This window comes from Rhinoraja longicauda, chromosome 32, assembly GCF_053455715.1.
Source record: "Rhinoraja longicauda isolate Sanriku21f chromosome 32, sRhiLon1.1, whole genome shotgun sequence".
NCBI lineage: Eukaryota > Metazoa > Chordata > Chondrichthyes > Rajiformes > Arhynchobatidae > Rhinoraja > Rhinoraja longicauda.
Genome location: NC_135984.1, coordinates 2,122,388 through 2,147,092, shown reverse-complemented (window position 1 = coordinate 2,147,092; position 24,705 = coordinate 2,122,388). Strand labels below are relative to the sequence as shown.

The 24,705-nt window shown below is 45.4% G+C and overlaps 1 protein-coding gene across 1 annotated transcript; it reads right to left on the bottom strand.

The window, feature by feature from the left end:
- Positions 1-109: 109 nt before the first annotated feature.
- On the bottom strand, positions 110-13,138 carry LOC144608764 (uncharacterized). Its single transcript, XM_078426844.1, has 4 exons — positions 13,027-13,138; positions 6,934-7,080; positions 3,475-3,632; positions 110-678 (listed from the first exon to the last, which is right to left on the bottom strand). The coding sequence occupies exons 1-4, from the start codon at positions 13,070-13,072 to the stop codon at positions 484-486; spliced, it is 546 nt and encodes a 181-aa protein (XP_078282970.1). The 5' UTR covers positions 13,073-13,138; the 3' UTR covers positions 110-483.
- Positions 13,139-24,705: the final 11,567 nt, after the last annotated feature.

Sequence of the window (24,705 nt, the reverse complement as noted above, 5' to 3'; positions counted from 1 at the left end):
ACTACTCCTGTATATCGGTGAGACCAAGAGCAGGCTCGGCGATCATTTCGCTGAACACCTGCTGCTCGGTCTGCCTAAACCTGTCTGATCTCCCGGTTGCTAAACACTTTAACTCCCCCTCCTATTCCCACACTGACCTTTCTGTCCTGGACCTCCTCCATTGTCAGAGTGAGGCCCAGCGCAAATTGGAGGAACAGCACCTCATATTTCGCTTGGGTAGCTTACACCCCAGCGGTATGAAGTGGGATCACTTCTAGGCCCAGAGTTAAATAATGGTCTGAGCCATACTAAGCTTTTAACAACTTGGTGTGTGTGTCATTAATCTTTGACAATCTGCTCACTTCTTTGATAGCCGAAGGGAGACTTGATTAAACAGAGATCACTGAAAGTGCTTAACTGGGAATGTTAATTTAAGTAATACTAAACATGGTATGTTACTGAAGCAGCGAGAATATGATAAATATATGGCAGAGTATAAGGGTCTTATAACTTATCCAAGCCGATGGCTATCATTTCATCTGTCCCATCAACAATCTTCATAGCAAGAGTGTGATCTTTGGTGCATAAGAACCATCCATGTGCCGATGCAGATTCAAATTTGTAATATTGTCCATCTAAAAACTGCTTGAAAAAGATAATGTTCATATTCCGTTTAACGATATTTGGAGCTCGGCCTTCCTGAAAACAAGAGAATCTCTGTTTAGAATCTTGCAGACCAAAACACATTTAGTTGAGTTTACTGTATTGTGTGCACCGAGGTACAGTGAAAAGCTTTTGTGGTGTGCTAACCAGTCAGCGGAAAGACAATACCTAATTAACAATTGAGCCATCCACAGAGTACCAAAGATCGCACGCTTGCTGTGGAGATTGCTGATGGGACAGACAGAATGATAGCCTTCAGCCGGGATAAGTTATAAGATCTTTATATTATAGACAATAGACAATAGGTGCAGGAGTAGGCCATTCAGCCCTTCGAGCCAGCACCGCCATTCAATGCGATCATGGCTGATCACTCTCAATCAGTACCCCGTTCCTGCCTTCTCCCCATACCCCCTCACTCCGCTATCCTTAAGAGCTCTATCCAGCTCTCTCTTGAAAGCATCAGAACTGGCCTCCACTGCCTTCTGCAGCAGAGAATTCCACACCTTCACCACTCTCTGACTGAAAAAGTTCTTCCTCATCTCCGTTCTAAATGGCCTACCCCTTATTCTTAAACTGTGGCCCCTTGTTCTGGACTCCCCCAACATTGGGAACATGTTTCCTGCCTCTAATGTGTCCAATCCCCTAATTATCTTATATGTTTCAATAAGATCCCCCCTCATCCTTCTAAATTCCAGTGAATACAAGCCTAATTGCTCCAGCCTTTCAACATACGACAGTCCCGCCATTCCGGGAATTAACCTAGTGAACCTACGCTGCACGCCCTCAATAGCAAGAATATCCTTCCTCAAATTTGGAGACCAAAACTGCACACAGTACTCCAGGTGCGGTCTCACCAGGGACCGGTACAACTGTAGAAGGACCTCTTTGCTCCTATACTCAACTCCTCTTGTTATGAAGGCCAACATTCCATTGGCTTTCTTCACTGCCTGCTGTACCTGCATGCTTCCTTTCAGTGACTGATGCACTAGGACACCCAGATCTCGTTGAACATCCCCTCTTCCTAAATTGACACCATTCAGATAATAATCTGCCTTTCTATTCTTACTTCCAAAGTGAATAACCTCACACTTATCTACATTAAACTGCATCTGCCATGTATCCGCCCACTCACACAACCTGTCCAAGTCACCCTGCAGCCTTATTGCATCTTCCTCACAATTCACACTACCCCCCAGCTTAGTATCATCTGCAAATTTGCTAATGGTACTTTTAATCCCTTCATCTAAGTCATTAATGTATATCGTAAATAGCTGGGGTCCCAGCACCGAACCTTGCGGTACCCCACTGGTCACTGCCTGCCATTCCGAAAGGGACCCATTTATCCCCACTCTTTGCTTTCTGTCTGTCAACCAATTTTCTATTCATGTCAGTACCCTACCCCCAATACCATGTGCTCTAATTTTGCCCACTAATCTCCTATATTCTGCCAAATATTCATCCGTTAAGGTTGTGGTAAATTATAGAATCAGTAGCCTATCTGCAACTATTTGTGGGTTGTGAAAGAGACAAATAAAAGTCAAAGATAGACACATAAAGCTGACATAACTCAACGGGACAGGCAGCATCTCTGAAGAAGGGACTCGACCTGAAACGTCACCCATTCCTTCTCTCCCGAGATGCTGCCTGTCCCGCTGAGTTACTGTGTCTATCTTTGGTTGAAACCAGCATCTGCAGTTCCTTCTTACAAATTAAAGTCAAATCAGGTGGAGGTAAAGAAATGAAAAGACAAAGCAAGAAGATAACATGAAAACACAATGAACATTTTTATATTTGTGTACAGGAACCCCTGTGCATTTTCCACAAAGACTTAAGTGCATGAATGGAAAACGATGGGCACCTGGGTGCTAGCCATCTCCATCCGGTGGTACAAGTGTGAAACTTCAGCTTTCTGTAGGCCATTTTAAGGAGGAAATCTAAACTGAAGATACGAAAGAAAAATAATACCCAGATCAGGGCAGCACAGCGGTAGAGTTGCTGCCTCCCAGGACCCGAGACTCATGTTTGATCCTAACTATGGGTGCTGTCCGTACACGTTCTCCTTGTGACTGCTTGGGTTTCCTCCGGGTGCTCCGGTTTCTTCCCACATTCCAAAGGCGGGCAGGTTTGTAGGTCAGTTGGCCTCTGTAAATTGCAGCCTCGTGTGTAGGATGCGAAAGTGGGAATAACATGGAAGGAGCGTGAGGATGACCAACGGTCGACATGGATTTGGTGGGCCGAAGGGCCTATTTCCACGCCAACTCTCTAAACTAAACTAAACTAAGTTGTGTTCACCACAATAAAAATTACTAGTTGAACTTGTATGGCACAATCTATCAAATCTTCTCTCTTCCTCTGACAATCCAGAGAAAACAATCAAAGTCCATCCAATCTCTCTCCATTGCTGAAACCCTCCTCATCAAGCAACTGGATGGTCCATCCACCTCCTCAGCAGCTGCATCATGACTTCCTAACTCTTGACTCAATGCCCCTTGCAATGAAGGCAAGCATACCATATGCCTTTTTTACCACCTCTCTATTTGTGCTGCCACCGTCAGTGATCTATGAATTTGAACTTCAAGATACCTCTACACAACAATGCTGTTTAGTTGTGTAACCTCCAATCTAAGGAGGATTGTAATTCTGTTCTCTAGTGCATTACTTTCCCCAGTGTTAGTGGCTGTTTATTCAGCTGCCTGGGCCCAATGCCCTTGGAAATGAATGTATCTACTATTTTGATAGTATCAAATTTTCTTTGATAACATTACTTTGAAGTACCAATAAAATGAAGGCCATTTTATGGTGTTCAGTCTGCTAAATGCAGTTTGGAATTACCTTAAACATCAAGACTTTTCTGTTTTCTTGCGTAGTACAACACAAGTGATAGTCCAACCCATTGACTTTAATCTGGAACACCACTGGGATGCCAATGGGCAGCTGTATATTGCCTCGTGTTTTGTACCATCTCATGTTAAATGTTATGCCATCTTTATCTGTTGAAATTGAGCATAATAGGTGTTAGAATTATTTAAAGTCATGAAGGTACAGACTAGTTTATAAATTTAGAACATACTGTATGATTGTTGTGTTTCTTTTATTTCCCAAAGTTTATGGCAATTAACCGGCTTTTCTGTTTTCTAAAGCTCCATCCCCCCTCCAGCCCAGCAACACTCAGCACCCTATGCCCATCCAATTTCCTTTTGAAGGCACTGATTCCACTTGCACCATCCTTACAGGCAATAAATTGGAGGTTGGAACCATTCTCTACATAAAGATGCTCTTCCTCAGGTCTCTAAATACCATCTATCATCAGGGCGGCACGGTGGCGCAGCGGTAAAGTTGCTGCCTTACGGCACCAGAGACCCGGGTTCGATCCTGACCACGGGTGCTGTCTGTACAGAGTTTGTAAGTTCTCCCTGCGGCTTCCGTGAGTTTTCTCCGGGATCTCCGGTGTGGGATAGTGTTAATGTGCGGGGATCGCTGGTCGGTGCGGACTCGATGGGGCGAAGGGCCTGTTTCTGTGCTGTATCTCTAAACTAAGCTAAACCTGCTGACTTTCGATAGAGCATTCGGTGGCATACAGAGGCACCTCAGTCTTCTCAGAAAGTAGAGGTGCTGATGAGCTTTCTTTGTGCCAGATCTTTAGAGATATCGTGCCCAGGACTTGAAGCTGTGGCCTCTCTCCTTGCCATTCCATCAGTGTAGGCAGGGTTACCATCCATCAGCATGCTCCTCAGCACGTCATGTTCGACTGCACTGTCCTCCGTCCCCCTGGTGGAGGGGTAGACCTCACGACTCTTGACAACAGCACATTGCACTGGCTACAGCATTTTTTTCCCCTTAGTACCTAATCAGATGTACAGCACTTTGGTCAACGTGGGTTGTTTTTAAATGTGCTATACAAATATAATTGACTTGACTTGACTTGACAGCGCCTGGAGGGTGTTACATCATTTCTGCTGCCTCAAACGCAAGAAGAAGATGCATGCTCCTCCTGAAGGAAGAGGGAAGTTCTTCTCCAGAATGACGCACTTGCTGTTTCATCACTCTGCAGCTGTGCAATTATCACAATGGAGGCCTCTGTCATCGAAACACGCTCATATAGACTTTGGCAACCCAACAAGGCTCTGCTGAGCTCTGTGGTCAGGGCGACTCTCTCAATACTCGCGGCTTAGGATATAATGTTTACGAGCTGCTCCTTCCCGGGCTGGAGGTGGAGCCTTGCGGGTCGACGAAGCTCGTGGCCGACGGCTCCTGGGTCTGTGGAGCCTGTGGCTGGGGCCTTGGTCTGTGGAGCCTGTGGCTGGGGCCTGGGTCTATGGAGCCCATGGCTGGGGCCTGGGTCTGTGGAGCATTTGGCTGGGGCCTGGGTCTGTGGAGCCCGTGGCTGAGGCCTAGGTCTGTGGAGCCTGTGGCTGGGACCTAGGTCTGTGGAGCCCGTGGCTGGGGCCTGGGTCTGTGGAACCTGTGGCTGGGGCCTGGGTCTGTGGAGCCTGTGGCTGGGGCCTGGGTCTGTGGAGCCCACAGCTGGGGCCTGGGTCTGTGGAACCCGTGGCTGGGGCCTGGGTCTATGGAGCCCATGGCTGGGGCCTGGGTCTGTGGAGCCTGTGGCTGGGGCCTTGGTCTGTGGAGCCTGCGGCTGGGGCCTGGGTCTATGGAGCCCACGGCTGGGGCCTGGGTCTGTGGAGCCTGTGGCTGGGGCCTTGGTCTGTGGAGCCTGCGGCTGGGGCCTGGGTCTGTGGAACCCGTGGCTGGGGCCTGGGTCTATGGAGCCCACGGCTGGGGCCTGGGTCTGTGGAGCCTGTGGCTGGGGCCTTGGTCTGTGGAGCCTGCGGCTGGGGCCTGGGTTTGCACCATGGAGGCGTCCAGAGAGGACCCAGCAGCGATAGTGGACAGGTCGTTGCGACGGTCGATGATGGCGCCAACCGATGGCCGAGGATGGACATGTGGAAGTGAGGACGCCGCTGCCGGGAGAAGGAAGAAAGGAGGACCCGGCGTGGGGGGACCGCCGTGTGGGGGGAGAATAAAGGAGGACCCGGCGGGGGGGGGGGGGACGACGACTTTGTAAGCGTCCTTTATGGGCGACTATTTGCATACCATGTCAAATGTGGCAATAAAGTATTCAATGTGGATAATTCCAAATTATGGAATGTTGGCTCAGGATTGGGAAGGTCATAAGGTCCCAAATGAATTCCAAGGTTGCATGAGGTGACAGAGATAAGGCAAGGCACAAGAGGGATTTGAAATCAATGAGAGGATTGTGAGTGAGTTTGGTTCAGACTGCGGACAGAGGCAAAGATGGTTTGTTGCGAGGAATATCTGTGGGGAAGTCAATGGTTGAGTTTAAATCATCTCGTGTCACTCATGGGTCCGCACCAGGGGCAAGTGGGATGCATAGACAACCATCGATGGGCTCTGAGGAATACACTCAAAGCAAACAAACAGATAAGGAGAAATGTGCCAATATTCCAAGATGCAATCTAAAGACTTTGCTGAAAGTTGCAGCCAGAAGCAGTAATTACTTTCAAGATGAAATTAGTTAAATGCATGATTTTTTTTTCATTTTTGGGAAAAGCGGTGAGTTTTTTGTTTAAATCGTTGAAAACATTAGCGACGCAGTGGTGCTGGTTTGCGACGGGCACGGTGATGGACGCATCACACATCTCCGTCCTCCATACAGCTGGCCAGCTCCACTTGTGTCTCTACACATGCGTCTTCCATCGTCATCTTCAGCATGGTCTTGTTTGGTGGGCCCGGGTTCTGTCTTCCATGGGTGGGTTCCCACAGCACAATCTTGTTTGCTGGTGTTTCTGGATGGCGGTGGCAATGACCAGCGAGCCTCATCCTTCTCCACCTGATCTTCTCGGTCAGAGATGGAAGCTCCCCATGGAGCTGGGCGTTGGTGGTGTGGTCCCTCCAACTGACATTTTGAACGTTTCTGAGCATTCGGGTGTAGACACCATCGAGAGACTTGGACAGTGCTCGGGTGAGTCCATGCCTCACACATGTACAATCATATTGTCTCTACAGTTGCATGGAAGAATCTCCGTTTGAGACCCTTGGACATCCGAGACGTCCAGATTTTCCCCGTGTTATTGAGGGCTTTCCATGCGACCATGCTGTCCCGCCCCCTCCCCTGACATCAGTCTGATGATGGGTCTCGACCCGAAACATCACCCATTCCTTCTCTCTCTCGAGATGCTGCCTGACCCGCTGAGTAACTCCAGCATTTTGTGTCTACCTTCGATTTTAACCGGCATCTGCAGGTTTTTACCCACAAGAGAAAATACAAACCTGCTTCTGACCTTGGGACTGGTCGCTGAGCAAAGGCGGCAGTAGGGTATTGAGTTCCATCGTCATACACCCTGAGAATCTCATGGTTCATATTTCTGATCATCCTAAAGTGATTCTTGCTGTCGTACATTTTGAAATCACATTCGTCTCCTCGTGAGGAAAGACAAAAGGCCTGGCATTAATTCAGCTCAAACCGAAAAACATTTCGTAAACTGGAAAACATTTCCTTAACTGCATGAGTGAGGGGATTATCACTGACCAATAGGTTTTACCTAGGTATCTTTAGTTTTGTGTTATGTGGGGGGTTGGGGGAAACTATTTGTAATCTCTTTCCTCGACGGAGATGCGACTTTTTCCGTATCGTATCTCCGTCCACACTGCGGCCTAACTTCTTGGAGCTGGCGGCCTCTTGCTGGGGATCGACTTTGGGAGCTCTAATCGCAGGAGCCTGCGGACTTAACATCGTGGAGCTCACGGTCCTTGGTTAGGGACCGACTTCGGGAGCTCCAAGCCGCGGGAGCTTCGACCGCCCCGACTGCGGATGTTTTGACTGTCCTATAGACAATAGACAATAGGTGCAGGAGGAGGCCGTTTGGCCCTTCGAGCCAGCACCGCCATTCAATGTGATCATGGCTGATCATTCTCAATCAGTACCCCGTTCCTGCCTTCTCCCCATACTCCAACTCCACTATCCTTAAGAGCTCTATCTAGCTCTCTCTTGAATGCATTCAGAGAATTGGCCTCCACTGCCTTCTGAGGCAGAGAATTCCACAGATTCACAACTCTCTGACTGAAAAAGTTTTTCCTCATCTCAGTTCTAAATGGCCTACCCCTTATTCTTAAACTGTGGCCCCTGGTTCTGGACTCCCCCAACATTGGGAACATGTTTCCTGCCTCTAACGTGTCCAACCCCTTAATAATCTTATACGTTTCGATAAGATCTCCTCTCATCCTTCTAAATTCCAGTGTATACAAGCCTAGTCGCTCCAGTCTTTCAACATATGATAGTCCCGCAATTCCGGGAATTAACCTAGTAAACCTACGCTGCACGCCCTCAATAGCCTTGCTGTTTGCGGGAGAATAAGGAGTGAAGAAGATAAGACTTTATTGCCTTCCATCACAGTGAGGAATGTGGGGAATCTGCTGTGGTGGATCTTTATGTTAACCTTTATGAACAGTGCCCTCCATAATGTTTGGGACAAAGATCCATCGTTTATTTATTTGCCTCTGTACTCAACAATTTGAGATTTGTAACAGAAAAAAATCACATGTGGTTAAAGTGCACATTGTCAGATTTTAATAAAAGCCATTTTTATACATTTTGGTTTCACCATGTAGAAATTACAGCAGTGTTTATACATAGTCCCCCCCATTTCAAGGCACCATAATGTTTGGGACACAGCAATGCCATATAAATGAAAGTAGTTATGTTTAGTATTTTGTTGCATATCCTTTGCATGCAATGACTGCTTGAAGTCTGTGATTCATGGACATCACCAGTTGCTGGGTGTCTTCTCTGGTGATGCTCTGCCAGGCCTGTATTACAGCCATCTTTAGCTTAGGCTTGTTTTGGGGGCTAGTCCCCTTCAGTTTTCTCTTCAGCATATAAAAGACACGCTCAATTGTGTTCAGATTAGGTGATTGACTTGGCCACTCAAGAATTGACTATTGTTTAGCTTTGAAAAACTCCTTTGTTGCTTTAACAGTATGTTTGGGATCATTGCCTTACTGTAGAATAAACCGCCGGCCAATGAGTTTTGAGGCATTTGTTTGAACGAGCAGATAGGATGTGTCTGTACATTGCTCATGAGGAGGCGCTGTGAACTGTTTGCGTGCTACTGTATGTTTCATTTTTTTCCCATTGGAACCTAATCAGATGTACAGCACTTTGGTCAACGTGGGTTGTTTTTAAATGTGCTATACAAATAAAATTGACTTGACTTGACTTGACTTGTACACTTCAGAATTCATTATGCTACTACCATCAGCAGTTGTATCATCAATGAAGATAAGTGAGCCAGTACCTTCAGCAGCCATACATGCCCAGGCCATAACACCCCCACCACCGTGTTTCACAGATGAGGTGGTATGCTTTGGATCTTGGGCAGTTAGACAATAGGTGCAGGAGTAGGCCATTCGGCCCTTCGAGCCAGCACTGCCATTCAATGTGATCATGGCTAATCATTCTCAATCAGTACCCTGTTCCTGCCTTCTCCCCACCCCCTGACACCAGTATCCTTAAGAGCTCTATCCAGTTCTCTCTTGAATGCATTCAGAGAATTGACCTCCACTGCCTTCTGAGGCAGAGAATTCCACAGATTCACAACTCTCTGACTGAAAAAGTGTTTCCTCATCTCAGTTCTAAATGGCCTACCCCTTATTCTTAAACTGTGGCCCCTTGTTCTGGACTCCCCCAACATTGGGAACATGTTTCCTGCCTCTAACGTGTCCAACCCCTTAATAATCTTATACGTTTCGATAAGATCTCCTCTCATCCTTCTAAATTCCAGTGTATACAAGCCTAATGAGGTGGTATGCTTTGGATCTTGGGCAGTTCCTTCTCTCCTCCATACTTTGCTCTTGCCATTACTCTGATATAAGTTAATCTTCGTCTCATCTGTCCACAAGACCTTTTTCCAGAACTGTGGTTGCTCTTTCATGTACTTCTTGGCAAACTGTAACCTGGCCATCCTATTTATGCAGCTAACCATTGATTTGCATCTTGCAGTGCAGCCTCTGTATTTCTGTTCATGAAATCTTCTGCGGACAGCGGTCATTGACAAATCCACACCTGAAGAGTGTTTCTGATCAGTTGGACAAGTGTTTGGGAATTTTTCTTTATTATAGAGAGAATTCTTCTGTCATCAGCTGTGGAGGTTTTCCTTGGCCTGCCAGTCCCTTTGCGATTAGTAAACTCACCAGTGCTCTCTTTCTTCTTAATGATGTTTCAAACAGTTGATTTTGGCAAACCTAAGGTTTGGCTGATGTCTCTAACAGTTTTATTCTTGTTTCTCAGTCTCATAATGGCTTCTTTGACTTTCATTGGCACAACTTTGGTCCTCATGTTGATAAACGGCAATAAAGGTTTCCAAAGGTGATGGAAAGACTGGAGGAAAGACTAGGTGCTGAGAGCTCTCTTATACCTGCATTAAAGAGGCATTTAAATACACCTGAGCAATTACAGACACCTGTGAAGCCATGTGTCCCAAACATTACGGTGCCCTGAAATGGGGGGACTATGTATAAACATAGCTGTAATTTCTACATGGTGAAATCAAAATGTATAAAAATGGCCTTTAATAAAATCTGACAATGTGCACTTTAACCACGTGTGATTTTTTTCTATTACAAATCTCAAATTGTGGAGTACAGAGGCAAATAAATAAATGGGTCTTTGTCCCAAACATTATGGAGTGCATTGTAGTTGTGTGTCTGTTTGCGTTTTTCAGTACGGCTGTAAGGTAAATCGAGTATCACTGTACCTTAATTGGTACGTGACAATAAAATACCCTTTGAACCCATAACTCTCTCTTGAAACTCTCCTGATAAAGGCTAGGACTGGATTACTTGCACAGTCACTGGAGGTCTCATTTGGAGTACTGTGTTCTGTTTTGAAGGATGTTGTTCAGTTGGAAAGAATGCAGCAAAGCTTTACCGGGATGTTGCCTGGACTTGAGGGCCCGAACTAGAGGGAGAGGTTGAGCAGGCCACGACGTGACTCATTGGAGGACAGAATGATGAAGGGTGGTCTTGTAAACATGCACAAGGGGAATAGATAGGCTGAATGCACAAAGTCTATGACCCAAAATACAGGATTCAAGAACCAGTAACAAGTAAAATCGACAAGGGGGAGCCAGTGGATGTATTGCACATGGACTTTCAGAAAGCCTTTGATAAGGTCCCACACGGAAGATAAGTGGGCAAAATTAGAGCACATGGTATTGGGGGTAGGGTATTGACATGGATAGAAAATTGGTTGGCAGAAAGGAAACAAAGAGTAGGGATTAACGGTTCCCTGTCAGAATGGCAGGCAGTGACTAGTGGGGTACCGCAAGGCTCGGGGTTGGGACCGCAGTGACTAGTGGGGTACCGCAAGGCTCGGGGCTGGGACCGCAGTGACTAGTGGGGTACCCCAAGGCTCGGGGCTGGAACCGCAGCTATTTACAATATACATTAATGATTTAGATGAAGGAATTAAATGTAACATTAGCAAATTTTCAGATGACACAAAGCTGGGTGGCAGTGTGAACTGTGAAGAGGATGCTATGAGGCTGCAGGGTGACTTGGACAGGTTGTGTGAGTGGACGGATGCATGGCAGATGCAGTTTAATGTGGATAAATGTGAGGTTATCCACTTTGGTGGCAAGAACAGGAAGGCAGATTATTATCTGAATGGTGTCAGGTTAGGAAAAGGGGAAGTACAATGAGACCTGGGTGTCCTAGTGCATCAGTCACTGAAAGTAAGCATGCAGTGAAGAAACCTAATGGCATATTGGCCTTCATAACGAGAGGAGTTGAGTACAGGAACAAAGAGGTCCTTCTGCAGTTGTACAGGGCCCCAGTGAGACCACACCTGTAGTACTGTGTGCAGTTTTGGCCTCCTAATTTGAGGAAGGACATTCTTGCTATTGAGGGCGTGCAGCGTGGGTTCACTAGGTTAATTGCCGGAATGGCGGGACTGTCATATGAAAGACTGGAGCGACTAGGCTTGTATACTGGAATTTACAAGGATGAGAGGGGATCTTATAGAGGCATAAAATTATTAAGGGATTGGACACGTTAGAGGCAGGAAACATGTTCCCGATGTTGGGGGAGTCCAGAACCAGGGGCCACAGTTTAAGAATAAGGGGTCGGCCATTTATAACTGAGATGAGGAAAAACTTTTTCACACAGAGAGTTGTGAATCTGTGGAATTCTCTGCCTGAGAAGGCAGTGGAGGCCGATTCACTGGATGCATTCAAAAAAAGAGTTAGATGGAGCTCTTGGGGGTAGTGGAATCAAGGGATATGGGGAGAAGGCAGGAACAGGGTACTGATTGTGGACGATCAGCCATGATCACATTGAATGGCGGTGCTGGCTCGAAGGGCCGAATGGCCTCCTCCTGCACCTATTGTCTATGTATCTATGTAACATCGGTTTAAGGTGAGGCGGGAAAGATTTAATAGGAACCTGAGGGGCAACTTATTCATACAGAGGGTGGTGGGTGTATGGACCGAGCTGCCAAAATGGGTAGTTGAGGGGGACTATCACAACATTTAAACACCATTTGGCCAGGTACATGGATAGGAAATGTTTTGAGGGATACGGGCTAAACGCGGCAGGTAAGACGAGTGTAGATGGGACGTGTTGGTCGGTCTGTTTCCCTGCTGTGTTCCTGTCTCTCTCTATCCACCTTGTCCCACACACCGAGTGCCCACACAATCACCCACATCGATTACCGACTACATTCACAAAATTGGCATTCAAATTACAGAGCAATTTACTGGATGCCTTCAATATTCAATCCACAAACTGTTTGTCTATCGCTCAGTTGCAATCTCAAAGTCACGCGATTTCATTTTTTAAATCCATTTTGATTCCCGCCTGAAAATGTCATAATTTTCTTAGTGCCTTGATACCGAGTCAGTGAGCTGTTCCCACAACACACCCACACTGGTAACATGTAGGGTTCCTCTACCCCCTCCCTCTCTCCCTCTCCTCCCTCGCCTCCCTCTCCCTCTCCCCCTCCCTCTCCCCCTCCCTCTCCCCCTCCCTCTCCCTCACCCTCTCCCTCACCCTCTCCCTCCCTCTCCCCCTCCCCCTCCCACCCTCCCTCTCCCCCTCCCTCTCCCCCTCCCTCTCCCCCTCCCTCTCCCTCTCCCTCTCCCCCCCTTTCATTCATTGATCCGCAGGAGGTTTCAAGCCCGGGCCCCACCGTCTGTGCAGAGACGTGTGTGTGTGTGTGTGTGTGTGTGTGTGTGTGTGTGAGTGTGTGTGTGAGTGAGTGTGTGTGTGTGTGTGAGTGTGTGTGTGAGTGAGTGTGTGTGTGTGTGTGTGAGTGTGTGTGAGTGTGTGTGTGTGTGTGTGTGTGAGTGTGTGAGTGTGTGAGCTTACCTGCCCGGCCAGGAGTCGGCTGCAACTTACTGCGATGTGATCCCATCCTGTTGTTTTAACGCTGCTCCACCGCCCCCAACTTGAGCCTTGGTCGATGGGCGGTGTCCAACTGGATGAAGCGAGAGAGAGAGAGTGTGTGAGCGGTACATGGAGAGAGAGAGCGTGAGAGAGAGTGAGAGTGAGAGAGAGAGAGAGCGATACATGGAGAGAGATAGAGAGAGAGTGTGAGCGGTACATGCCCCAACAGAGCACGGGAGAGGGAGAGGGAGGGGGGAGGGGGAGAGGGAGAGGGAAGAGGGAGGGGGGGAGAGGGAGGGGGGGAGAGGGAGGGGGAGAGGGAGGGGGAAGAGGGAGGGGGGGGAGAGGGAGGGGGAGAGGGAGGGGGAAGAGGGAGGGGGGGAGAGAGGGAGGGGGGAGGGGGAGAGGGAGGGGGAGAGGGAGGGGGGGAGGGGGAGGGGGAAGGGGGAGGGGGGAGAGGGAGGGGGGAGAGGGAGGGGGGGAGAGGGAGGGGGGAGAGGGAGGAGGGAAGAGGGAGGGGGGAGAGGGAGGGGAAGAAAGGAGGGGGAGAGAGGAGAGGGAAGGGGGAGAGGGAAGGGGGAGAGGGAGGGTGGGGGGGTGGGGGGGGGACCGGGACACACACAACCAGCTGGAGCAGCATCTCTGGACAACCTGGGCAGGCGGCCCTTGGTCTCCGGGTCGGGACCCTCCCTCAGGCTGAGCGGGAAGAACTTTCCTCCAAAGTGGGAAATTGGACAGTTGCCGCCAACCGTTGTTACCTGTGAACCTGCCCAGTGCCCGGCATCTCTCTCGGCCCTGGACCCTCTCCAGACCCCTCCTGGACCCTCTCCGGACCCCCTGGACCCTCTCCGGACCCCCTGGAACCTCTCCAGACCCCCCTGGACCCTCTCCGGACCCCCTGGACCCTCTCCGGACCCCCTGGACCCTCTCCAGACCCCCCTGGACCCTCTCCAGACCCCCCTGGACCCTCTCCAGACCCCCCTGGACCCTCTCCAGACCCCCCTGGACCCTCTCCAGACCCCCCTGGACCCTCTCCAGACCCCCTGGACCCTCTCCAGACCCAGCACACCCTTCCTTCCTCACTCAGATATGGGGCACAAAACTGCTCCCAAACCCCCAAACTCCAAGATCAGTGCCTTATAAACCCTCACCATGACATCCCTGGTGTTACATCTCCATGAAACGAATGGCAGCGTCGCATTTACCTCCCTTACTACAGACGCTGGAGTAACTCAGCGGGTCAGGCAAGGTCTCTGGAGGACAAGGACAGGTGGGTGATGTTTCGGGTCGGGACCTTTTTTTCTGAAGGTGGGGTCTACAACAGTCCAGCAATTGGACATAAATGACCGCACAAAGAACTGCAGATGCTAGTTTACAAAAAGACACAAAATGCATTACTTGGAGACGTAATGTTCTTCACACACGGCGTGTGATCGATCACCTGTGACTGGCTCCTGCACTCCGGACAAGCCTCACCTGTGACTGGCTCCTGCACTCCGGACAAGCCGCGTCTGCTATGCTTCTTCCTACTTCTGTCTGCTTTTATAGCGAGCGAGCATGCACCCACCCACCTCACTTGCACAGATCCGACCAACGTCACTGTCACTGTCAGACCGGTTCCTTTTTTTTATCAAACAGTTTCGGACAGACAGTCACACAACTTTCTCCAGGTGGCGCAGCGAGACAATGCTTTTATTCTGTCACCTTCAGTCCTGGACACTCAATAGACAATAAACAATAGGAGGTATTTATTCACGAAATGCTGGAGTAACTCAGCGGGTCAGGCAGCATCTCAGGAGAGAAGGAATGGGTGGCGTTTCGGGTCGAGACCCTTTTTCGGAGGCCATTCGGCCCTTCCAGCCAGCACCGCCATTCAATGTGATCATGGCTGATCATTCTCAATCAGTATCCCGTTCCTGCCTTCTCCCCATACCCCCTGACTCCGCTATCCTTAAGAGCTCTATCTAGCTCTCTCTTGAATGCATTCAGAGAATTGGCCTCCACTGCCTTCTGAGGCAGAGAATTCCACAGATTCACAACTCTCTGACTGAAAAAGTTTTTCCTCATCTCCGTTCTAAATGGCCTACCCCTTATTCTGGCCCCTTGTTCTGGACTCCTTGGTGCTAATGAGGTCTCCTCTCATCCTTCTAATCTCCAGTCAAAAGCTCATCACATGATTAAGTCTAGCTCAGAGATTGTCTAGTTATAGACAAATTGATACACCCCGATCAATCAGGCTTTATAGCCAAACGATATTCATTTTTCAACTTGAGACGCTTGTTTAATATAATTTATTCAAATAGACTATTAAATGAAGATTTAGCAATCATCTCGCTAGATGCTGAAAAAGCATTTGATCAAGTAGAATGGCCCTATCTTTTCTCAGTGATGGAAAAATTTCAACTAGGTGAAAATTTTTGTGCATGGGTGAAACTTTTATATACATCCCCAACAGCTAGAATATTAACTAATCAAATGCTGTCATCTAAATTTCATTTAGCTAGGGGTTGTAGACAAGGATGTCCACTATCACCACTTTTATTTGCCCTTATTATAGAACCACTTGCTGAGAGTATTAAATCAAATTCAGATATTTATGGCTACAACACTAAACATACAACCAATAAAATTTCTTTATATGCGGATGATGTATTAATATATATTACAAAGCCAGAAATTAGCATTCCGAATTTATTAAATCTCATAACTCAATTTGGTTCATTTTCAGGTTATAGAATTAACTGGTATAAAAGTGAAATTATGCCAATAATGGAGCATAACCCGGCCATACTTCAACAATTTCCTTTTAAAATTGCCTATGAAAAGTTTAAATATCTTGGAATTTACGTGACTAGGAAATATACTTCTTTATTTAAATCAAATTTTCCTCCTTTACTTGCTAAATTACACAGAAATATCCAATTTTGGAAAACACTTCCTATATCATTAGTTGGTCGTAGCATTGCTATAAAGATGATCTTTCTTCCACAGCTACTATACTTATTTCAAGCAATTCCGATCTACCTTCCAAAAAAGTTTTTTTTAAAAATTGATTCAATTGTTACTAATTTTATTTGGGACTACAAGACTCATAGAATAAATAAAAGACACTTATGTAAGTCTAAAATTAATGGAGGAATTGCTTTACCTAACTTTTTATTTTATTATTGGGCGGTTAATATTAAAAATATAACCTGCTGGTTGGATGATTCTGATCAACAACCGGATTGGTTAAAGATGGAGAAAGAGGATTGTTTACCATTCGATATTGGTGCGATCCTCTTAGCTCCAATAAATTTAAATAAAAAAACATATGGAGGTAATCCCATTATACATAGTGTTATCCGTACCTGGAAACAATTAAAGCTTACGTTAAAATTGAGTAAATTATCTGTTTTCCTTCCTATTGCGAATAATCCTTCTTTTAAACCGTCTGTCTTAGATAGAGGCTTTGCTCAATGGAAAAGTTATGGAATCAAAAGGGTGGGAGATCTTTATCATAAGGGAACTTTTCTTTCATTTCAGGAGTTACAGCAGAAGTACGGATTACATGTTAATAATTATTTTAGATATTTACAACTTAGAGATTATGTAAAATCACACATGCAAGAATATAAGTTTAGAGGTCCAGAAACACTTGATGTATGCCTGAATCGACATTATAACTCAAATAAATTAATATCTTTTATTTACAATATTCTCCTTGACATTGACATTCCGTCATCAGAATCTTATAGACGAGCATGGGAGGACGAATTGAATCAATTTATAATGCAAGATATATGGGATGAAAGTTTACAACATATACATCAATGTTCATTGAATACTAGACATTCCTTAATACAATTTAAAATAATACATAGATTACATTATTCGAAGACGAAATTAAATAGGATTTTTCCTAGTATCTCTCCTATGTGTGATAAATGTCAATTTCAAGAAGCTAATTTAACTCATATTTTCGTAACTTGTATAAAGATGCAAAACTTCTGGTTGGAGATTTTAAAAATAGTTTCTAAAGTTATTAATAAAAAATTAGATATGGACCCAAAATTAATTATATTAGGATTATCAGAACATACTACAAATTTTACAGTAAGTCAGGTACATTTTCTTGATTACAGTCTAATAACTGCGAAAAAACTAATACTTAAATTTTGGAAAAAACCAATAACCCCCACAATTAAAATGTGGACTATGGAAATGACAGAGACCCTGCATTTGGAAAAAATAAGGTTTGCCTTAATCGACAAACCTGAGTTATTTTTAAAAATATGGTCTCCATTTATTGAATTTTTAGAAAAGTAAATGGGTTTGGCACAGGACTAAAATAAAAAAAAATAAAAAATTTAAATAAAAAGTTGAAACTTGAGTTGGGGGTTGGATGTACAGCTGTGGTTTTTGTCTCCCGGATCTACTCCCATTAATTTTTATTGTTAGATCCTTTTTTTTTTTTAACCCTCTTACTCTCTCTTCCCAAGTTTATAGTTTTATATTTTTATTTTTACTTTCTCTCGTCAAAAACTTTAAAATTGAAGCTATGTAAGAACTTTGTAACAAATGTGTTTTTTTTAAATTTCGATTTGTACATATGCTTTTCAAAAATAAAAAAAAATAAAAAAAAGAAAAAAAAAAGCTCATCACATGTTAACCCATCATTTCTGGGATCATTCTCGTAAACCTCCTCTGGACCCTCTCCAATGCCAGCACATCCTTCCTCACTCAGATATGGGACCCAAAACTGCTCCCAAAACTCCAAATGCAGGCTGATTAGTGTCTTATAAACCCTCACCATTACATCCCTGTTGTTATAATTCCAGGAAATAAATGGTAGCATTGCATTTACCTCCCTTACTACAGCTTTTCAGAAACCAATCTGGACTACAGGCTCCAACAGTCTATCTGCCGCTTGTCCTAATTTGGGACCTCCCTTACTACAGACGCTGGTCTGTGGAGAAAAAGGATAGGTGATGTTTCGGGTCAGGACCTTTTTTCTGAAGGTGGGGTCTACAGCGGTCCAGCAATTGGACATAAATAACCACACAAAGAACTGCAGATGCTAGTTTACAAAAAGACAGAAACTGCATTTGTGGAGGTGCAAGAAGTCAAGGGGTGTATTGTGTGGTCAGGTGCTCCATTGCAGATGCAATAATTCGTGAAGTTAGCAGACCAAGTCAATAAACAGGTGTAAAAGGCAGATGAGGTGCTTTCCTGCCTTAGTGAATGCACTGAATAATAAGAGCTGGGAAATGCACATACGACTAGAAAAATGTCACTTGAATACAGCAATGACTATATTAAAGGAAACATGTATTTACTTTAAAATGATGCCAGGAATGGTGCAATATCTGACTATACATTATAAACAAAAACAGATCCCGTAAGCCGGGATTGTTCCTTTCGTAAAAGAGTAAGCTGGAAAGGAGATTAAATTGTGATGTATAAGGGCTATAAAAGACAGAAGGATGTGGAGGCCAAGTCAATGGATATGATTGAGGCAGAGACAGACAGATTCTTTTTTTAATTTTTTAATTTTTTTTATTTTTAAAAATATTTTATTTAAGTTTTAACAGAACTCATACATTATACATTTCATATTAAACAATAATAACTACCTTATAAATTCGATTATACACGTATTGTTCTGTATTTTCTCCCCTCCCCCACCCCCCATCCCCCCCACCCCCCAGTTAAAAAGAAGGAAAAAGAAAAAGCAGAAGAAAGAGAGAAAGAGAGAAAGAGAGGAACCTGGACTCCCGAGGGAGTCACTTCTGAGTAATTTCTTTTTAAGTTCTTATTAGGTAACAAAACTATCTTGAGTTTAAATACTTCCTATTTTTAATCCTAGCTTTACCATGAATGGGTTCCACACCTTCAAGAAGAAGTCGTATCCATTTCTCAGATTATACGTTGCTTTTTCTAATGGGATACAACTCCGCATTTCTGCATACCATCTTTCAAATCTTATTTCATTTTGTTCTTTCCAAGTAACCGCTACACATTTTTTTGCTACTGCTGATGATATTTTGAGAAATCTTTCCTGATATTTATCCAAAATTAGCTTTGGTATTATTCCTTTTGTATCATCCTTGATTAGTACGGATGTCAGGGGTTAAGGGGAGAAGGCAGGAGAATGGAGATGAGGGAAAAATAGATCAGCCGTAATTGAATAGTCACGTAGACGATGGGCCGAATGGCCTAATGCTGCTCCTATCCCTTGTGAAGTTATGAACCTGGACAGAGAACATTGGATAAATCTTTTTCCTGAATCAAAAATTAAAGGCATAGATTTCAAGTAATTGATAGAAAGGTGTGAGGGGAGATGAAGAACAGGGGCTGGCGAGAGTGTGGAAGAGTGGTATTTAACCACATTTGTGCTGTACTTTGATATGAGGATGAGGGGCTGGGACATATAACATATAACATATAACAACTACAGCATGGAAACAGGCCTGTCCGGCCCTACCAGTCCACGCCGACCATTCTCCCTGACCTAGTCTCATCTACCTGCACCCAGACCATAACCCTCTAATCCCCTCCTATCCATATACCTATCCAATTTACTCTTAAATAATAAAATCGAGCCAGCCTCCACCACTTCCACCGGTAGCCCATTCCATACAGCCACCACCCTCTGAGTAAAGAAGTTCCCCCTCATGTTACCCCTAAACCTTTGTCCCTCAATTCTGAAACTATGTCCCCTTGTTGGAATCTTCCCCACTCTCAAAGGGAAAAGCCTACCCACGTCAACTCTGTCCGTCCCTCTCAAAATTTTAAAAACCTCTATCAAGTCCCCCCTCAACCTTCTACGCTCCAAAGAATAAAGACCCAACCTGTTCAACCTCTCTCTGTAGCCTAAGTGCTGAAACCCAGGCAACATTCTAGTAAATCTCCTCTGTACCCTCTCCATTTTGTCGACATCCTTCCTATAATTTGGCGACCAGAACTGCACACCATACTCCAGATTCGGCCTCACCAATGCCCTGTACAATTTTAACATTACATCCCAACTTCTATACTCGATGCTCTGATTTATAAAGGCAAGCATACCAAACGCCTTCTTCACCACCCTATCCACATGAGATTCCACCTTCAGGGAACAATGCACAGTTATTCCCAGATCCCTCTGTTCCACTGCATTCCTCAATTCCCTACCATTTACCCTGTACGTCCTATTTTGATTTGTCCTACCAAAATGCAGCACCTCACACTTATCAGCATTAAACTCCATCTGCCATCTTTCAGCCCACCCTTCCAAAAGGCCCAAGTCTCTCTGTAGACTTTGAAAATCTACCTCTATCAACTACACCACCTATCTTAGTATCATCTGCATATTTACTAATCCAATTTGCCACACCATCATCCAGATCATTAATGTAAATGACAAACAACAGTGGACCCAACACAGATCCTTGGGGTACTCCACTAGACACTGGCCTCCAACCTGACATACAATTGTCAACCGTTACCCTCTGGTATCTCCCATTCAGCCATTGTTGAATCCATCTTGCAACCTCACTATTAATACCCAACGATTTAACCTTCTTAATCAACCTTCCATGTAGAACCTTGTCAAATGCCTTACTGAAGTCCATATAGACAACATCCACAGCCTTGCCCTTATCAATTTCCCTGGTAACCTCTTCAAAAAATTCAAGAAGATTAGTCAAACATGACCTTCCAGGCACAAATCCATGTTGACTGTTTCTAATCAGGCCTTGATTATCCAAATAATTATATATATTGTCCCTAAGTATCTTTTCCATTAATTTTCCCACCACAGACGTCAAACTAATAGGTCTATAATTGCTAGGTTTACTTTTAGAACCTTTTTTAAACAAAGGCACAACATGCGCAATGCGCCAATCTTCCGGCACCATCCCCGTTTCTAATGACGTTTGAAATATTTCCGTCATAGCCCCTGCTATTTCTGCACTAACTTCCCTCAATGTCCTAGGGAATATCCTATCAGGACCTGGAGACTTATATTTTTCAAAAGTGTCCGTACCTCCTCTTCTTTAATCCTCCTAATTTCCATCACTACTCTACTTGTTTCGCTTACCTCACATAATTCAATATCCTTCTCCTCGGTAAATACCGAAGAAAAGAAATTGTTTAATATCTCCCCCATTTCTTCCGGCTCAGCACATAGCTGCCCACTCTGACTCTCTAATGGACCAATTTTATCCCTCACTATCCTTTTGCTATTGACATATCTGTAGAACCCCTTGGGGTTTACTTTTACATTACTTGCCAAAGCAGCCTCATATCTTTTTTTCGCTTTTCTAATTTCCTTCTTAAGATTCCTTTTACATTCTTTATATTCCTCAAGAACCTCATTTACTCCCTGCCGCTTATATTTATTGTATATCTCCCTCTTTTTCCGAACCAAGTGTCCAATTTCCCTGGAAAACCACGGCTCTTTCAAATTATTATTCTTTCCTTTCCACCGAACAGGGACATAAAGACTCTGTACTCTCAAAATTTCACCTTTAAATATCCTCCATTTCTCTATTATATCCTTTTCATAAAACAAAAATTTCCATTTCACTCCTTTTAAATCCTTTCTCATTTCCTCAAAATTAGCCTTTCTCAAATCCAAAATCTCAACCCTTGGTCCAGATTTGACCTTCTCCATAATGATATTGAAACTAATGGCATTGTGATCACTAGACCCAAAGTGCTCCTCAACACATACCTCTGTCACCTGACCCATCTCATTTCCTAACAGGAGGTCCAACACTGCCCCTTCTCTGGTAGGCACCTCTACGTATTGCTGCAAAAAACTATCCTGCACACATTTTACAAACTCCAAACCATCCAGCCCTTTAACAGAATGTGATTCCCAGTCTATATACGGAAAATTGAAATCACCCACAATCACTACTCTGTGCTTACTACTAATATCTGCTATCTCCTTACATATTTGCTCTTCCAATTCTCGTTCCCTATTTGGCGGTCTATAATACACCCCTATAAGTGTTGCTAAACCTTTCTCATTTCTGAGTTCCACCCAAACAGCCTCCCTAATCGAGCCTTCTAGTCTGTCCTGCCAAAGCACTGCTGTGATATCCTCCCTGACAAGCAATGCAACACCCCCACCTCTTGCCCCTCCGATTCTATCACATCTGAAACAATGAAATCCTGGAATATTTAATTGCCAATCGCAACCCTCCTGCAACCATGTTTCACTGATCGCCACAACATCATACTTCCAGATGTCAATCCAGGCTCTAAGCTCATCCACCTTTCTTACAATGCTCCTAGCATTAAAATATACACATTTAAGGGACCCATCATTTCTTATTCTCAGTTTATTTCTTTTCCCTTCTTTCTCTCCTACATATTGGGTCTGAGTGTTTCCCTTTTCTGCCTCCTGCCTCACACACTGCCTGTTAGCTATCTGTGTTTGAGTCCCTCCCCCCAACCGTACTAGCTTAAAGTCTCCGCAATTATTTTAGCAAATCTCCCCGCCAGGATATTGGTTCCCCTCAGGTTCAGATGCAACCCGTCCTTTTTGTACAGGTCATACTTCCCCCAGAAGAGGTCCCAATGATCCAGAAACTTGAAACCCTGCTCCCTGCACCAGTTCCTCAGCCACGTATTTATCCTCCACCTCACTCCATTCCTATTCTCACTATCGCGTGGCACAGGCAGTAAGCCTGAGATTATTGCTTTGGAAGTCCTTTTTTTTAACTCCCTTCCTAGCCCCCTAAATTCTCCTTTCAGGACCTCTTCCCTTATCCTACCTATATTGTTGGTACCTATATGTACCACGACCTCTGGCTCCTCTCCCTCCCATTTCAGGATATCCTGGACACGCTCAGACACATCCCGGACACCGGCACCAGGGAGGCAAACCACCATCCGGGTCTCCCGACTACGTCCACAGAAACGCCTATCTGACCCCCTCACTATAGAGTCCCCTATTACTATTGCTCTCCTCTTCCTTTCCCTACCCTTCTGAGCAACAGGGCCGGACTCCTTGCCAGAGGCCCGGGTGCCGTCGCTGCCCCCAGGTAGGCTGTCCCCCCCAACAGTACTTAAACAGGAGTACTTATTTCCAAGGGGTACAGCCACCGGGGTACTCCCTAGTCCCTGCCTCTGCTCCTTGCCCCCCCTAACAGTGACCCACTTGTCTACCTCCCGTGGTCTAGGAGTGACCACCTCTCTGTAACTCCTCTCTATAACCTCCTCACTCTCCCTGATCAGACGGAGGTCATCAATCTGCCGCTCCAGGTTCCTAACACGGTCCCTTAGGAGCCCCATCTCGTCACACCTGGCGCAGATGTGGATGTCTGGAAGACTATCAGACTCCCAGATTCCCCACATCCGACACCCAGAACAAAAAACTGCCCTGGCAGTCATACTCTCCAAACAAAGCCCCGTGCTCGGTTACTAAACCTACCGCCCGGCCGCTACTCCAACCGCTCCAACCGCCCACCCCAAAGAACTGAGTGATCTCCTGGGAGAGGCGAAAAACCGGATAAAAAACCCAGGCCAATTTGGGAGAAAAAAAATCCGGGAAATTCCTCTCCGACCCCAAGCTAGGCGATCGAAATTTGTGCAGGAGATCACACAGGTCTTACTCCTTACAATCCCCACACAATCCCCACACAATCCCCACACAATCCCCACACACTACTTCCCAAGCAACACAGCTTGGTGCTGCTGCTGCTGCTGCTGCTTGCTGCTGCTTGCTGCTGCTTGCTGCTGATTACTGCTACTGCTGCTGATAGGTAGGTGAGAAGCAGGGACCTGCAGGGTCACTGGTCTGCTGCTGGAAGTTGCGGTTCATTTACCAGGCCCCATTTTCAGCAGGTTTAGGGCTGGAGGGCATTCTCCCGGGGTGTAACTGTGTGAATCTTGCAATGTTCCACCCCACAATTAATCACTCATTAAGGGAAGGGTGAACTCTGTAATTAAAATTGCATTAGTATAAACCTTTAAAACCAAAGGCCTGGGGAGAGTGAATGTGGAGAGGATGTTTCCACTTGTGGGAGAGTCTAGGACCAGAGGGCACAGCCTGAGAATAAAAGGACATACCTTTAGAAAGGAGATGAGGAGGAGTCACTTTAGACGAAGGGTGGATAATTTCTGGACTTCATTGCCACAGGCGGCAGTGGAGGCCAAGTCAATGGATATTTTCAAGGCGGAGATTGACAGATTCTTGATTAGTACGGATGTCAGGGGTTATGGGGAGAAGGCAGGAGAACGGGGTTAAGAGAGAAAGATTGATCAGCCATGATTGAATGGCGGAGTAGACTTGATGGGCTGAATGGCCTGATTCTGCTCCTAGAATCCAATGAACATCTCCAGTAGCTTAGTTCCAGAAACACAAGATTGGCAATCTGTGGCAAGAAAAGTAAATAATTGATGATTCACCTGAACTGGAAAAGTGAGAAAGCAAATACACAGAAGGGAAAGGGTGGAGAGGCAGTGGAAGACAAAAGTGCGGCAGGAGATGGTGAATCATCAATTAATCTCGGGCTTCCCATTCTGCAGCATTTTTATTTCCCAAGAAAATAAACTTTATTCACAATAAACAATATATACGTAACAAGAACAGTCCAAAACACCACAGACATTTTCAGTGTCAATACATCCATTAGTCGGTTTGCCAACTGTCCCGTATTAGCCGGGACATCCCGTATTTTGGGT